The sequence below is a fragment of the Lissotriton vulgaris genome, chromosome 6 (assembly GCF_964263255.1).
Source record: "Lissotriton vulgaris chromosome 6, aLisVul1.2, whole genome shotgun sequence".
Taxonomy (NCBI): domain Eukaryota; kingdom Metazoa; phylum Chordata; class Amphibia; order Caudata; family Salamandridae; genus Lissotriton; species Lissotriton vulgaris.
In genome coordinates, this window is record NC_141694.1 from 1,800,724,005 (window position 1) to 1,800,741,444 (window position 17,440).

Consider the following 17,440-nt stretch of genomic DNA (forward strand, 5'->3'; position numbering starts at 1 on the left):
CTACCTGCCATCACATTCATCACCCCTTCCAACCCTCCTAAAGTGGCTTACTTCTTGTATGCAGGAGTTGCTTCCTGCTTACCAATAAAAAGCTGCCAGCTTAGCAGCAAACAGCGGTAGTGCCCTTGCCACTTAATCCATTAAGCAACCGTCCTGACGAATAATAAACGTGGCTATGTGGAATGTCCTATAGATGGAACGTGCTTTGAATGCTGGGCGTTTGAGCCATTTATCTGACACCTACCTATGTGTTGTGGTAGACTACAAACTCATTTTTAGGTTGAAGTAAACGTTATAGCCTACTACTACCAGACAGCTCTGCACTGCAGGATAGACTGTCCAGTAGTCAGATGCCCAGAGTGTTCATCGCCTAGGGAGAACCCAGAAGTTGTTGACTGCCTTTTCAGAGCATAGCCATTGTTTGCTCGCAACATTCAAAGTTTTTACCCCACTACAGATGCGTAAGGCCATTGAGCAAGTAAGGTGGGTTTGAACTTGCACAAACTGGAAGACTGTGCCTGATTTGCACAAAGGTAAATTTGCATCTGAAAGAGACACGTTAGTGATAGATTCCTTACCTTGCAATATCCCCAGGCGTCAGACTGGATCCGGAAACTTTTGCGTAGCAGTACCCTTGCGCGTCGGTAGGCGTCGTCTGCGGCTCCGCGTCCGTCGTGGGCGCCGTGATGACGTCCTCGGAGTACTTAGACGCCGCCTCCGCGTGCTGATGTCAGTTCTTCTTTTTTCCGCACCAGCAAGCGCAGATCTGGAAAAAGCAGTAACCCTTAGTCAATTTTTGACTAACTTTTTGGATCATTTTTGATCATTTCTCGAAGTCTTGCGACTCCGATCGGTGCCGTAGGGATGCCTGGTTTCAAGCACTGCGAGGATTGCCACGACGATAAGGCCTGCTCCGACTGGCGGGCCCTCTGTTCGAAAGCCAAGCGGGAGCGGTCCCGCAGGCGACTCTAACTCCGGCAGTTTGGCCCCGCGCCGTGAGAGGTCCCGGTCACACGGTAGGTCGAGGGACAGGTCGCGGGCTCCGAGCCACCACAGTTCCGAGAGTCGGTACCACTCCTCCGGGTTGAAGTCGTCGTCAGGTAAGAAGCACAAGAAGTCGAAGAGGCGTCATCGCTCTTCTGACTCCCTACCCCCCCGACGCTCGCGCGATGCGGCCGGGGGTTCGGGTGACACTGCCCACGCGGCTCCTTCGGAGTCGCGGGCGTCGCGTCCCACTCCACACCCTCCGGTCCCTGGGCGAGACGCGACGCCGGAGGAGATCGAGCGCTTCCTCATGGCCATGAGGTCCCTCTCTCCTCCGACGGGCTCCGCTGCACCTTCGGGCCCAGCGAACTCATCTGGGGCCCCTAGCGGATCGGGGGCTTCAGCCCCGACGCCGTCGGGTGCTTCAGCTCCGCTGGCGCCTTCGGGCCCGGCGCCGCAGGGTCAAGCAGTCCCGACGCCGCCGGCGCCTTCGGGCCCGGTGTCGCGGAACCCCACTGGACCTCCTTCGGGATCTGGATCGTCGCTGGTGGACCTTACGATCCCCCCGGCGTCAGTCCGTCAGGTGTCGCCTCCGGCGCCATCCTCGGGCGGCGCCGCCCCGATGCCTCCTTCGCTCCTGTTCCGACGTCAGAACTATAGTGTGGTGTTGATGAGGGCTGCCAAGGCCTTGGGCCTTGAGCTCCCCGTCGTGGCCGTGAGGACTAACCTCCTCACTGAGGTCCTTAAACCGCGGTCAAGCTCGGCCGAGCCTCTGCTGCCCTTTAATGAGGCCTTGAGCGACGTTATTTTGGGCACTTGGTCCATGCCCGCTACGGGTTCGCCCGTAGATAGGAACGTGGCCAGACGCCACCGCCCGGCCCCAGGCGACCCATGTTTCCTGTCCACCCACCCCACCCCCGGGAGCCTGGTCATCCAGGCCTCCAATTCCCAGACCGCATTCCCGTCGGCTCCGCCGGACAGGGAATCCAAGAGGTACAAGCAGTACGGAAAAAGATCTTCTCCTCACTTAGTCTGGGACTGCGGTCTTCCAACACCGCATGCCTCTTGGGCCGCTACACCCACTCTCTGTGGGAGACGGTTGCGGAAGTGCTGCCAGAGTGTCTGTTGGAGGTACGGGCCAAACTCGGCCAAGCCCTTGTGGAGGGTTGGGATGCAGCCAAATATTCTATCCGGTGTGGGCTGGATACCACCGACTCACTAGGTCGAGCGATGGCAAAGATGGTGGCGGTTAGACGCCAGGCCTGGTTGAGGTCCGCCAACTTTTTGGCAGATGTCCAAAACACTCTGATGGACATGCCGTTTGATGGCCGTCGCCTTTTTGGCGACAAGGCTGACCATGCGCTTCAGCGCTTTAAGGACTCTAGGGCTACGGCCAAGTCCTTGGGCCTCTCGGACCCGCGCCAGCAATCGGGTGCCTTTCGCTCCTTTTGTGGACAAGGAAGGGCGTCCCCACACGTGCTGCCAGCCACACGCCGCAGACTAACATCCAGCACAGTGGCGTCTGTGGAAATCGCCGTGGAGGCGATCGGGGACAACGGCGAGGCCAGTCCACACCTTCCCCCGCAGCATCCGCCTCTAAACCCTCCTATTCCGTGCTTCTCGGCCCATGTGACGCCAGTGGGGGGCAGGGTTCGCCATCACCACTCTCACTGGCGCACTGTCACTTCGGACAGGTGGGTGCTGCAGGTCGTCCGGAGGGGCTACTCCCTCCCCTTCGAGACGACCCCTCAAGCCATGCCAACGCAATTCCACCGCGTATCGGGGGATCACTTGCGGCTTCTTCAGGAGGAAGTTTCGGCCCTCTTGGCCAAGGGGGCCATCGTGCGCGTTCCTGGGCCAGAAGTAGGACGTGGTTGCTACTCCCACTACTTTCTGGTACCCAAGAAGGGCAAAGGGGGCCTACGCCCTATCTTGGACCTACGGAACGTCAGCGGCTTCCTCCGGAAAGAGAAGTTCAAGATGCTGACTCTGGCTCAGGTCTTAGCTGCCCTGGACCCAGGAGACTGGATGGTAGTGTTGGACTTGCAGGATGCTTATTTCCACATCCCCGTCTTGCCGGCCCACCGGCGTTACCTGCGGTTCACGGTATGCCACGAGCACTTTCAGTTTACCGTGCTCCCCTTCGGCCTTACCAGCGCCCCACGGGTGTTCACGAAGGAGATGGCGGTGGTCGCAGCTCATCTGCGCAGGTTAGGGGTTTCAGTCTTCCCCTACCTCGACGACTGGTTGTTGAAGACGGGCTTGCCCCAGACAGTAGTCAACCACCTCCAGACAGCGGCAGACCTCTTGCATCAACTGGGGTTCTCCATCAATGTGCCGAAGTCGCACCTGTGCCCCTCTCAGAAGCTCCTTTTCATCGGAGCGGTTCTCGACTCGGCGCAGTTTCGAGTTTACCCACCCGAACAGCGGGTTCGGGATATACAGGCTCTGATTCCAATCTTCCAGCCTTTATCCTGAGTTTCGGTCAGGTTGACGCTGCGGCTTCTGGGGCATGGCTTCCTGCATCCTTCTGGTGTATCACGCCCGTTGGTGGATGCGGGCTCTGCAGTGGGACCTGAAGTTTCAGTGGGCCCATCATCAGGGCAACCTGTCCGACCATGACCTGATCTCGGAGGGCACTGCGGGTCAGCTGCAGTGGTGGCTCACGGACCGCGATTGGGTCAGCGGCAGATCCCTCTCCCTTCCCCAACCGTAGCACATAGTTGTGACGGACGCGTCCCTCCAGTGCTGGGGAGGCCACATGGGAGAGGCGGAGATCAGAGGCCTCTGGTGTCCGGCGGAGTCCCGGCTCCACAACCTTTTGGAGCTGCGGGCGAATCGTCTAGCACTGAAGGCATTCCTCCCCTCTGTCCGAGGGAGTGTAGTGCAGGTGTTCACGGACAACACCACCGCCATGTGGTACTGCAACAAACAGGGCGGGGTGGGGTCATGGACCCTCTGCCAAGAGGCTCTGCGCCTCTGGCAATGGCTGGAACATCAGGGCATTTCCCTGGTGGTTCAACACCTGGCAGGTTCTCTGAACGCCAGGGCGGACGAACTCAGCCGCGGTGCATGATGGATCACGAATGGCGTCTGAACTCTGACGTGGCGAAAGGTCTTTGTGCAGTGGGGAGAGCCTTGGTTAGATCCATTCGCCACCGAAGAAAACGCGCAATGTCATCTGTTCTGCGCGTTGGAATTTCCAAGGCGGCACTCGCTCGGAGGCGCTTTTCGTCGCGAGTGGAGTTGCGGTCTGTTGTACGCCTTTCCGCCTATACCACTTCTGCCCAGAGTGCTCAAGAAGATGAGGCGCGACCGGGCACAAGTCATCCTTGTGGCTCCCGACTGGGCACGAAGGTACTGGTATCCCGAGCTACTCAGTATGTCAGTCGATCCCCCGGTTCGTCTGCCTCTTCAGGAGGACCTTCTGTCGCAGCAGCAGGGGACTGTCCTCCACCTGAACCTGTCCAGTCTCCACCTCCACCATGCTTGGAGATTGAGCAGCGACAGTTGAGGCCATTTGACTTGCCTCCTGAAGTCTGTACAATCATTCTGGCAGCCAGGCGTCCCTCCACAAAGTCGGTATACGCCTGCAGGTGGAACAGATTTGTGGCATGGTGCACAGCAAAGGCTGTGGATCCTCTCTCTGTCCCTCTTTCTGAGATTCTTCTCTTCCTTCTTTCTCTTGCCCAGCAGGGCTCTGCTCTGGGCACTATCTTTCTGCCCACAAAGTCGGTATACGCCTGCAGGTGGAACAGATTTGTGGCATGGTGCACAGCAACGGCTGTGGATCCTCTCTCTGTCCCTCTTTCTGAGATTCTTCTCTTCCTTCTTTCTCTTGCCCAGCAGGGCTCTGCTCTGGGCACTATCTTTCTGCCCTTTCAGCCTTCCTAAGGTTACCTGATCAAGCATCTTTGTTCAAATCCCCTATTGTAAATAGATTCCTGAAAGGCATCACATACACGTTCCCACCTGTTCTCTTTGTGATGCCTCAGTGGGACTTGAACTTGGTTCTTACATTTCTAATGTGCACTCCCTTCGAGGAGCTCCACAACTGTCCTCTTCGCCTTCTTACTTTGAAGACTGCCTTCCTGGTAGCCATCAACTCTGCCAGGAGAGTGAGTGAGCTCCAGGCTCTATCCTGTAAACCTCCTTTCCTTTCAGCCCATCCGGACAAGGTTGTGTTGTGGACAAGGCCCTCTTTCCTACCCAAGGTGGTCACTGCCTTCCACATTGGGCAATAGATCACCTTGCCCACCTTCTTTCCACCTCCGCATCCCTAGAGAGAGGAAGAGAGGCTCCACCGTCTGGACCGAAAACGTGCGCTCTAGTTTTATCTGGATCGCACACGCCAGTTCCGGGTGGATGACTAACTCTTTGTTGTTTACGTGGGCGCTAAGAGGGGGAAAGTGGTACACAAGCGGACCGTCTCGTGGTGGATCATCTTGTGTATCCAGGCGTGTTACTCCTTGGAAAAGAATGAACCCCCTGTTGGGCTGAGGGCTCATTCCACTCAAGCCACAGCGACTACAACTGCCTTGGGCCGAGGTGTGTCATTGCAGGACATTTGCCAGGCGGCTACGGGGGCCTCGCTGCACACGTTTGCAAGACACCATTGCCTGGACAGCCAAGTCCGGAGGGATGGCTTCTTTGGCCGTTCCGTCCTCCAGGACTTTCTGGTGTGATTATTGGTTCGCAGACCCACCACCGGGGTTGGTATTGCTGGGGTATCTATTCTAAGGTAAGGAATCTATCACTAATGTGTCTCTTTCAGATGCACAAGTTACTACTTGTGTAACGTTATATCTGTAAAAGACATTAGTTAGTGATAGATTCCTTACCGACCCACCCATCCTCCCCGTTCTGCGAACCAATATCTAGGGTTAAGGTCATCCCCTTTCAGGGCCCTAGTTTCAAGGCACCAGTGTTGGTTTTTGGCATAGCTCTGCGTTTCTGGCGCGGAAAAGCTGTGTCTAAGAACTGACGTCAGCACGCGGAGGTGGCGTCCAAGTACTCAGACGACGTCATCACGACGGACGCGGAGCCGCAGGCGACGCCTACCGACGCGCAAGGGTACTGCTACGCAAAAGTTTCCGGATCCAGTCTGACACCTGGGGATATTCTAAGGTAAGGAATCTATCACTAACTAATGTCTCTTACAGATATATCGTTACACAAGTAGTAACTTGTGCACCAGGACTTCTCTAGATTAGACTTCGGAAGGCTGTTTAAGTCTTGCTAAGGCTAGACCACCATCCACAAACAAAACAACATGCAATGTGAAAGCTTTTCTTTGTCTGATGTACTTCTAAAGGACTTTACCCATTACGCTTTGCACTACGTCAAGTGCTCCCATATCTTTTACACCTGACTGAGCATATCCTTTTCTACAGGTCCATCAAAAGTCCATTTATATGTAATACCAGAATTCGGTGCTCCAATTGGCCATCTTTGTTCTTATCAGAAAGAATCATAAACGAGTTCCATAGAGGTCTAGTCAAGACCACCAGTGCCTGGAGAATTGAACACTGTACTCTCTTAAATAATAAAGATTTCCCACGGAAGGCGAAATGTAAGTACATTTCTTGGAAAACAACATTGCTACTGGCTCTTCAGGTGTTAACCATCGAAGAACTGCATCTCACATTTGTAAAAGACCGAGTAATCTTACATACAAGTCTGTCCTTCATGCCAAAGGTGCAGACAGACTTCTCTTAAATAAGCATGTTATTTTGAACTCTCTCTTCCATTCCCCATCTAATGGTGCTAAGAGAGTAGGTGTTTGAAATTTTACCTTATCAAGACCAAACAATTTAGGAACTCAGATTATCTTTTAATTGTCTTTGGCCACTCCAGTAAAGGTAGGCCTCTATCAAAATAAGGAATTGCATGATGATTGCAGAATCAATAACTTTGTCATAAGACCAACAGGCCGCTCCCAACAAGGTGCAGGCTCATGCTAAGAAGAGTGGTGGCAACGTCCGCTCTGTATGCTCATGAACACCTGCAGAGCAGCAGATTGGAGAGATCACCATACTTTTGCGAATTTCTACTGACTAGATGCAAAAGCAGCAACAGCGACATACTTGACTGTAGATCAAACTTTACTTCACAACCTCTTTCAATAAAGTGAGCCTTATTCCCACTTGCTCTTCTGATTCACATGTAGGAATCTGTAAAACATCCAGTGCTGGAGAAGAGAAAAAAAGTTACATATTTAGAACTGCAGTAATCCATGTTTGGTCTCATAGATTCACGTAAGGCCATCCCTCCTCCACTGCTTTTGACTCACCTGTTGGTACATTTATGATTAGATGACCTCTGGGAGGAGTGAAGTTCATGACCCTTCAACCTCCTTGGCAGAAGTTAGGTCTTTTCAAACTCAGGTTGAATGGCTATATAACATTCACTGTTTTGTTGTTGTTTCTATGGGCATCAGTTCTCTATGCTGTTCAGTGTGCCCTGGCGAGTGTTACTTCAACGACTGGGAAGATGCAAGCTTGTGAATCTATGAAAGATACCACTGCTGTAAAACTGCAGTTGCAGGTAAGTAACCCATTTTCATCCCTGGCTCTCTCTGATTAACTGTCGTGCAGGCCAATGCTTCTAAGGAGACCATCCAGAATCAGTTTCAGGGATGTATAGCCAGGTGTGTGCTGTCAAAGTGTGATTTTTGGTTACCGTTACTCTAATCCCTTCATGATTCCTGTTTTTCAAATTGCTTGTTGAAGCAGCTGCAGGCTCCAGAGAGAGACAATAGTACCTACAACAACTACGGAAAGTTAAAGAACCTATGAATAATAGACTTACATTTAAGGATGATTTTATCTCTCAGATCATAGTACTTGGATAAAAGAAGAGGGCCTTCAACCTTTTAATGCACATTTCCTCTTTTCTCTTCTTCTAGACCATTTCTATTGTTTATTTGGTGACTGCAGTGGTTGGAGTGGAAGCCTGGTATAAGCCTGCTGTGTTCAATTTGCTATACAGGGATCTTTTCACATCGATGATAGTTGGTAAGAAACTTCATGAAGTCAACATATACATTCTTTGTGTCCTAGATATATACTCATTACAACAAAACATGTCTTAACTAGCTAAATACATTTTGCTGCTGTTGTATTTGACTGTCTTCAGTGAAACATAGACTTGGTTTATTAGTAATATGTTGGGTCGGCTTCTGTGGTGGCACCACATTAAAGCCATACATGGAACAGGGTTTCTAACACTATTGTATCCCAATCTTCCCTACTGTTAATTATAAGGGAATTTTCAGATTCTTTTAATTAACACCAGATTTTTGAAGGCCCTATATGGGTTCTCTATCCTAATTTCAAAACCAGATATTTCCTGGTTTGCCTCTGTCCAAGGTAATTGAACTGAGTTCTTTATAGTACGAGTAAAATCCCTCGTCCCTCCTATGTATGATGATATTTCATAGTGCACAGAGGACATGAGTAAATACAATTGATGTATCCAGGATAACTTTCTGCAGTGGACTGTCTCATATTCTCAGTACACTACAGGTAGTGGACAACCATATATATTTTTGATGTATACTTCTTCCAGCAGATTGGTCAACTATTGACTATTCCCAAGCACAAGACTGAAACTGCAAACTTTCCCATACCTGCCCTGTGCTGGTAGAGTGTGCTGGCTCCATCCTGCCACTGGACGTGATTACTGGGTAAAGTCACGGAAGCCACAGAGTGCCCGCCGTGGTACACGGACGTTGATGCCCTTTTTTCCACTCCGTTCTACATGTATCCGGAGCTGCTCTCCCACCTCTTTTCATTATCAGTCCTTTGTCTCTTAAATGTTCTTTTTTTCCTAACAAATGTAATCGCTAAAAAAATTAGGCTTCGCAGCCTGCCACACTTGCAATGGACAAGTGTCCATTTCAGACCCTCTTCAGGTATGTCTCTGGTGCGTGGAGGTCGCCTCACAACTTGAGGTTAATTGATAAATGCAGCCTTATGCTCTTCAAGGCTGTCAAAGACTGGGAGGCCTAACCATTTATGGCTCGCAGTGGCCATCGGAGTCAACACCAATTGTGTTAAAGGTTAGGGTCTCTCTTGAAGTTACATCCGTTGTACTCATTAAATTCTTCTAAAGTAAAGAAGACGACGCACGAAAGAAAGCATGATGACCACTCTCCTTGACGTCTGTCCAAGCTGAGAGGTAAGTCACCGCACCATACTCCACCTACTGCAGACTCCTCTTAGGATCCAGATCTTGTGGACATCACTCTACTTGAGGAGCTTCCTCTTGTGGATCCACCTTATTCAGTACCTTCTGCGGCAGCCGCACATGTACCATTCGCTGCTCCGACGCTCGTGTACCTGAAGTTCTTGGCTAAAGAGTCTAAATGGCTAAATTTCTCAGAGCCAATATGGCAATTTTGAGGCAGGCTACATTCCACCCTGTTTCACCTTTGCTCCCCCCCCTCCTCCACCCTCCCCATCGGTCCCTTCATGAGTCCATGTGTGTTTACATGGGCTGGTCTGTCCTCTGCTTTATACAGCCCCAGGGCTCCCTACTCGAGATGCCTCTAAAGCAGGTCTGCTTCATCCTAGCTCCTGGCCCTTCTCTGAGACACCAGACATTGCCCCCAGTGCAGATTGTTTGCAAACTTTGGAAGCTGTTCATTTGTTATCCCAACAGTTATGATACTAGAAATGTGCTCAATCCACTTTTAGCTACTTTGTGCCTAAAATGTAGTTTGTATCTCCATAGAAATACCTTGTTTTCTCCTTTTGTGAACTTACTCCATAAATGAAAAAATATATCTAATCAAGATTCACATGCCTTGTGTGTCTTCTGTTTCCCAATCAGTAATGCTACTAAAGGAGCATCCATATTGCCCAGAAATGTCTTGGGGGGGAGGGGGGGGGGGGCATGGGAAGACCTAGAAGGAATCCGCTCATAAGTATGAACAGTTATAGGGCAGAGTTTGCTGCTGGTCCCGCTGTATAGCATCGGTGATCCATTGCTGTAACCCCCCCTTCCCCTATGAAGGCATTAGAAAGCAGTTCCAGTAACACCGTTCCTGTCACTATTGCCTCACCCCCTTTCCAAATAGATGTTGAGTATAACATTAAGGTCAATGATGTTGAAGAAACACTCAAACTGTTAATCATCGAAATTGTCATGCAGGATTGACAAATATCAGACAAGCACCTGATGGAGTTCCCCAGGACCTGCATGTACGAGAATGATACTTCTGAGGGGTTGCACACCAGATGCACATAGTGCAAGGAAGTATTCACTTGTGGCCATACCAAGCAAAAAAACTCTACAAGGGGCACAGCATTTTAGTTATTATGCTGGTGCTATTCCTCAACTTTTCTCGTCCACCGTCTTGAGTGAACACTATTACCAGATTTCTAAGTAGTTGAAATTCCTGGTGTCCGAAATGAGTGGGAAGGAAGAGAACACAACTGCTCTTTAGAGGAAAGCACCCCAGATCCTCTTCTCTCTGGGTTTGGACAGGCATATTGTTTTTGACATTGCCTTCAATATGCAAAAAGGATACTGTTACAAACCTTTAAACGACAACCCCTTGATCTGACATAAAAAAATGCTGTTTGTCTAATCTTGCTCAAGCTTTCAAATGGACTCAACTAAATGCTTACTGAAAGTAGATACTAGACAGGATATGTATCTGAAAGAAAAGAAAGCAGGCTGTTCAAAATATGCAAACCGCATCTTTCTGCCTTACCGTTAACTTAAGATACTAATCCTTAGAATGTTTAAAACAATCTAGAACTATGAAGATCATTTAATCTGTTTACTGCCTCACATTCAAATTACCATTACAGTCTGCAGCATGAATGAATAGCACATGCCAACAATGTTACTCAGAATAATGGTCCACAAGTTTACAAAATATAGTAAGATTTCAGGTCACTTTACAGTTCCACAAAGTAACACTCACCTCTCTTGTGAAAAAGAGGGTTCATGATCACCTTGGCAGCAACACAGTAGGTACACAGAATAAATGATTCTGAAGACCAACTGTAAACAAAGTCCCAAGTTGGAAAGTATGTTGTAAACTGTCTCTGTATGGAAAGCAAGATGGCCACAACAAAACATGCTTCTGTTCAGTTGGTGTGTATTATAAAATCACAGATTCTTACTGTATGTTGTGTTTATTTTGTTTTCCACTGTGGTGAGTATATACCCTGTCTCTGCGCCCTTTTTACAGGGTGTCACATGGTGCAGGAACTGTAAGGTTCGAGGCATGTGGGCTGCTGAATTCATATCTGTGCATAGTCCGCCACCTAGTGTTGGGTCCGGATGATTGCACATTGTTGTCCTGGAAGAGTCTTCGAAGTATCACGAGATAGGTGGCTCCTCCCCTGGACTACAGTGCGCATGGGCATCGCCTCCATCCCCAGATTGTTTTTTTCCGCCATCGGGTTCGGATGTGTTTTCGGTTCCCTCTATCGGAACCGATAGTTGTTCTACTTTTACTCGAGACCAAAAGGTCTTTAGGCTGGGCGTCGGTATAGTTGCGTTTGGGTTTCTTACTGACTCTCAGCTCCGATCTCCTACTGCCCCTCCACGTGCTTTCGACGCGGACGGGCCTACACTACACACTTTGCTATGGAGCGGACGCCATTCAAGAAGTGTCCGCTGTGTCACTCTAAATATTCGCACCTTGACGTGCACCCCGTGTGCAATACATGCTTGTCACCGGATCACCGTGAGGACACTTGCATGGCGTGTTCGAAATTTAGGAGTAAGAAAACTTTAAAGATTCGCCGGGCTAATCGGCTCCAGGCTCAATTGTCGGCTTCGGCACCACCACCTGATGACATCTTCCAGGAATCGGTTGAGGGAGAAGACGACGTACAAGAGTCGGACTCTGGCCCCGCGTCCGAAGAAGAGACCGGCGACGCGGGTGATGAGGCCTACGACGAAGTCTCCGACGAGGTAGGGGACGACGACCGGGCTTGTCCCGCAATGGGTGATAGCTCGGACGAAGAGCATCCCCAACAAGACTCCGGGGTTACTCCCCGTTATACGGCCCAGGTCGAGGGATCGCCTTCGGGCCTTACCCAAGATCTAACAATGAGTCCTACGTCCCCGCCTCCGGGCCCGGTCACGGACATTTCTAACAAGAAACCGAAAGTGAAGCCAACTGGTCTCGCACCCTCGGATGCGAAACCGAAAGTGGCGCTGGTGAAAAAGGTTCTGGAGGCGTCAAGTTCCACGAAACCCAAAATGGCCGACTTGAAGAGCCACGCCAAAATGGCTGACCAGAAGAGCCGCGCCAAAATGGCCGACCCGAAGCCCTCTGGGTCGGCGCCGAAGGTGAAGGCATCCGACGCGGCGGCGTCGGCACCGAAAGGGGTCGCGGACCCGAAGACGGCTTCGAAGAAGCGTCACGCCGACAGTGCGCCAGGCCATGGGGCGTCGGCACCGAAGAAGAGGCCTACCGTCGACCAAGCTCTCGAAGACGAAGAGTCGCTCGAGTCGGTTCAGCCCTCGGCATCCCTTACAAAGAAGGTGGGAGAATCCTTACGGCGGATCCAACAGTCTGTGGTTCCCAGCCAGGACACTGTAGTGCCTAGGCCCACGCCGAAGCCTGCCAAGGAACAAACGCCCATTCGTTTTACCCTTCCTCCCAAGTCGGCGCCGAAGGCCTTCGCGCCTAAGCAGAGCGGACACTCTCGGGAAATATTGACGCCGAAGGCTGCCTTGGTGGTGTCGAAGCTTCGGCTCCAGCCGCTCGCGGTGGAGGAACGTCGTGAGGTGCTCATCGACGCCAACACCGGAAAATTGTCGCTCCTCAAACGGAAGATTACGTCGGAGCCGGCCTTGGAACCTTTTAGGATTCCACTCAAGAACAAAAAGTACTCTGCGGACTCTTCGGCTCTGATGGAACCTCTGTCTCCACAAGCCCTGGAACACTCGCCGGCCCATTCCCCCGTGCCTGATGTCGACGAGGAAGAGGCCGAGTACACCTATCCTGCGTACTCGGATCCGGACGAGGAGCAGGTGCCCTGGACAGCAGGAGGCGACACAGACGACCCGCAGTCGGGGCAGGACAGTCAACTTTTCGCCGCAAAGACGTCCCCGACAGAGGACTCGGCGGCATTCAATGCATTGATAGAGAGAGCTGCAGCGAACCATGACGTCGAGCTGCACTCAGACCCAGTGGATGCGGACTTTTTAGTCGACACCTTCTCGGTAGCCGAAAAACAAGTCAAGACACTACCGATGCTTAAAGGGGTGCTGAAGCATGCACAGGAGGTATTCAAGGAGCCCACCCGGGCGCGGGTGGTCAATCCTCGCATCGACAGGAAATATAAAGCGGCGCCCACGGATCCCACGTATATTAAGGGACACTTGCCATTGGACTCCCTGGTGGTTTCCAACGCTCGAAAGAGGGCAAATTCGCAAACTACTGGTGACGCTCCTCCCCCTGACAAAGAGTCCAAAATCTTTGAGGCATCAGGCAAACGCATTGCTGCACAGGCAGCAAACATCTGGAGGATCTCTAACACTCAAGCCCTGCTCGCACGTTATGATAGGGCCCATTATGACACATTAGAGGCCATCCTACAACACTTGCCTGACCAATATAAGGAGGCGGGGGAGATGCTCATTCAGGAGGGTAAACTCATTACAAATGCATCCATCAAATGTGCCCTAGATGTGGCAGACACTGCCTCCAGGGCTATCAATACAAGTGTTCTACTTAGACGTCATGCCTGGCTTCGAATTTCAGGGTTCAAACCCGACATACAGACCACAATATTGGGGCAAACAGTGAATCCTGACCATCTGTTCGGCCCTGAGGTGGATGCCTCCCTAGAAAAGATGAAAAAAGATACTGAAACTGCCAAATCTATGGGAGCTTTGCAAAGCCAGCAGTTTCGGGGTGGTTCTTTTCGCCGCTCCAATTCAAGAGGCACCTCGAGGGGACAGGCATCCCAATCCACACAATACTACAAGGGTAACACCCAGTCCTCGTATAACAACAACAAGGGCAGGGGTGGCTACAGAGGCAACAATATCAAAGGCAGGGGACGTGGAAACAATGCATCCAGGTCCACCACCACCAACAAGCAGTGACGTCTTGTCACTTCCCCCCGATCACACGACACCTGTCGGGGGGAGACTCCAGCAGTTCCTGCCGGCGTGGAGATCCATCACCACGGACAGGTGGGTGAGGTCTCTTATCCAGTACGGGTACTGTCTAGAACTTACGTCCATTCCACCGGACATACAGCCAAGAAGCCGTGCTATGTCCGACGAGCACTTGACCTTGTTGCAGCAAGAAGTTCTGGTCATGCTGCAAAAAGGGGCAATAGAGCTCGTTCCATTGAGAGAACGGGGAACGGGGGTTTACTCCCTGTAGTTTCTGATCCCCAAAAAGGACGGATCACTCAGGCCGATCCTGGACCTCAGGCCCCTGAACCAGTACATCAACTCGGAGCACTTCCATATGCTCACATTGCAGCATGTGCTTCCCCTGCTTCAGCAGGGAGACTTCCTAGCAACGCTGGATCTGAAGGATGCCTATTTTCATATTCCCCTGCATCCTTCCCACAGAAGGTATCTCAGATTCAAGATCTTAGACCAGCATTACCAGTTCAGAGTCCTGCCGTTCGGGGTCACCACGGCACCGAGAGTGTTTACAAAATGCCTAGCGACTGTGGCGGCGCATCTCCGTCGCCAGCACGTCCATGTCTTTCCATACCTAGACGATTGGCTTATTCAGGCAAAGACGGAACAGCAGTGCGTAGACCACGTGTCACGCACCATTCACCTCCTGCACAATCTGGGATTCTCTCTGAACTACCCAAAGTCCCATCTCCAGCCCGCCCACGTGCGACAGTATCTGGGCGCGACAATCAACACTCTGGCAGCCACTGCGCAGCCGCATTCAGTGAGAATCGCCAGTATCCAGGCGCTGATCCAACGATTCAGACCCCAACACTCGCTTCCAGCGAGGGTGTTCATGCAGTTGATAGGCATGATGGCCTCCTGCATCTCCATTGTCCCGCACGCGAGACTACATATGCGTCTGCTTCAGGAGTGCCTTGCACGTCAGTGGACTCAGGCTCATGGGCAACTGACAGACCTAGTGTTGGTGAGCGGTCGGGCGTACAACTCTCTGCATTGGTGGAATCCACAAAACCTTTGCAAGGGCCGACCATTCCAAGAGCCTGTCCCACAGATCATCCTGACGACGGACGCCTCTCTCCAGGGATGGGGAGCGCATGTACTCCACTACACTGTGCAGGGACTATGGACACTTCAGCAAAGGAAGATGCACATCAATGTGTTGGAACTGATGGCAATCTTCATGGCCTTAAAGGCGTTCAAAGTACATCTGTGCAACAAGGTCGTGTTGATCCGGACGGACAACATGACGGCCATGTACTATATCCAGAAGCAGGGAGGTACACACTCTCCACAGCTGTCTCATCTGGCTCAGAGCATGTGGAAGTGGGCCATTCAGAGGAACATCTTCCTCATGGCAGAGCATCTCCCGGGCAAGGACAATCAAATGGCAGATCTGCTCAGCAGGCACAGCCATCAGATGCACGAGTGGGAGATACATCCATCAGTACTCCAACCGTACTTCCAAAGGTGGGGTCATCCAGAGATAGACCTGTTCGCCACAAAGGAGAACGCAAAATGCCAAAGCTTCGCCGCCAGATTCCCACACCCCCAATCACAGGGCAATGCGATGTGGATGAACTGGTCAGGCAGATTTGCGTACGCTTTTCCCCCAGCACCTCTGATACCGCTGGTGGCACGCAAGCTCAGGCAACACTCGATGACGCTCATCCTGGTTGCTCCAACGTGGGCTCGCCAACCATGGTACACCACGTTTTTGGAACTCTCCGTGGTACCGCATCAGAGGCTTCATCTCACTCCCAGCCTTCTGACGCAGAGCCATGGCGACATTCAGCACCCAGATCCGCAACAGCTCAACCTGGCGATCTGGCTCCTGAAGTCCTAGAGTTTGGCTACCTCAATCTTCCTCCCGATTGCATGGACATCATTCGGGAGGCAAGAAAGCCCACTACTAGAGCTTGTTATGCAGCTAAATGGAAGAGGTTTGTCATCTACTGTGTGAACCACAGCATTGACCCGCTAGATGCTTCCATTCAGAACATCATATGTTACCTCTTTCACCTGTATCGATGTAATCTAGCGTACTCTTCCATCCGCATTCACCTGTCTGCCATGGCAGCATACCTCCAGAATAGGCAGCACCTGTCACTCTTTAAGGTCCCTGCTATCAAGGCCTTTCTGGAAGGACTCAAAAGGGTCATTCCACCAAGGACCCCACCAGCTCCAGAATGGAACCTCAATGTGGTTCTTACAAGGCTGATGGGTCCTCCCTTTGAGCCACTGCACTCTTGTGAGCTCCAGTTTTTGACTTGGAAGGTTGCGTTCTTAGTAGCAATTACATCGCTGCGGAGGGTGAGCGAGCTGCAGGCGCTCACCATCCAAGAACCTTTCTTCCAAATACATGCTAACAGGGTGGTGCTCCGCACTAACCCAAAATTCTTACCCAAAGTAGTCTCACAGTTCCACATGAACCAAACAATTGAATTGCCGGTGTTTTTCCAAAACCCAGAGACGCTGGCGGAGCGTATGCTCCACACTCTTGATGTGAAAAGGGCCTTGATGTACTATGTGGACAGGACAAAAGATTTCCGCAAAACCAAACAACTCTTTGTTGCTTTTGCCACACAACACAAGGGAAATGCAATCTCCAAAGCGGGGATTGCTAGATGGATAGTAAAGTGCATTCAGATCTGTTATGCTAAGGCTAAGCGCACTCTCACTATCCCACCAAGGGCCCACTCCACTAGGAAGTTGGGGGCCTCTATGGCCTTCCTAGGTAACATTCCCTTAGAAGACATCTGTAGAGCAGCCACATGGTCTACCACACATACCTTCACTAAGCACTACTGTGTAGACGTGCATTCCAGACAGCAGGCAGCTGTTGGTCAGGCTGTTCTAAAAACGCTTTTTCAAACTGCTGCAGCTGGCACGGGCGGCCGCCGTTAATGGAGGGACTGCTATGTATTCTATGCACAGATATGAATTCAGCAGCCCACATGCCTCGAACTGCAAATGCTACTTACCAGTATGCATCTGTTCTTGGCATGTAGGGCTGCTGACATTCATATCGCCCACCCTCCTCCCCGGCGCCTGTAGCAGCTGCAGTATTTATTCATATACACATATGCTCATAGCATGGTCATCACTCACTTTCTTCACTCCATCTCTGCCAATGGCTAAAAACAATCTGGGGATGGAGGCGATGCCCATGCGCACTGTAGTCCAGGGGAGGAGCCACCTATCTCGTGATACTTCGAAGACTCTTCCAGGACAACAATGTGCAATCATCCGGACCCAACACTAGGTGGCGGACTATGCACAGATATGAATGTCAGCAGCCCTACATGCCAAGAAC

At 51.4% G+C, this 17,440-nt stretch overlaps 1 protein-coding gene across 1 annotated transcript in view; it reads left to right on the forward strand.

Moving 5' to 3' along the window:
• SELENOI (selenoprotein I) overlaps positions 1 to 17,440 on the forward strand; it is a 257,585-nt gene that overhangs the window by 138,186 nt on the left and 101,959 nt on the right. Inside the window, exon 6 of the mRNA XM_086928070.1 lies at positions 7,892 to 8,000. Coding sequence (XP_086784196.1) covers positions 7,892 to 8,000 — 109 coding nt within the window. The remainder of the gene's footprint in view (positions 1 to 7,891; positions 8,001 to 17,440) is intronic.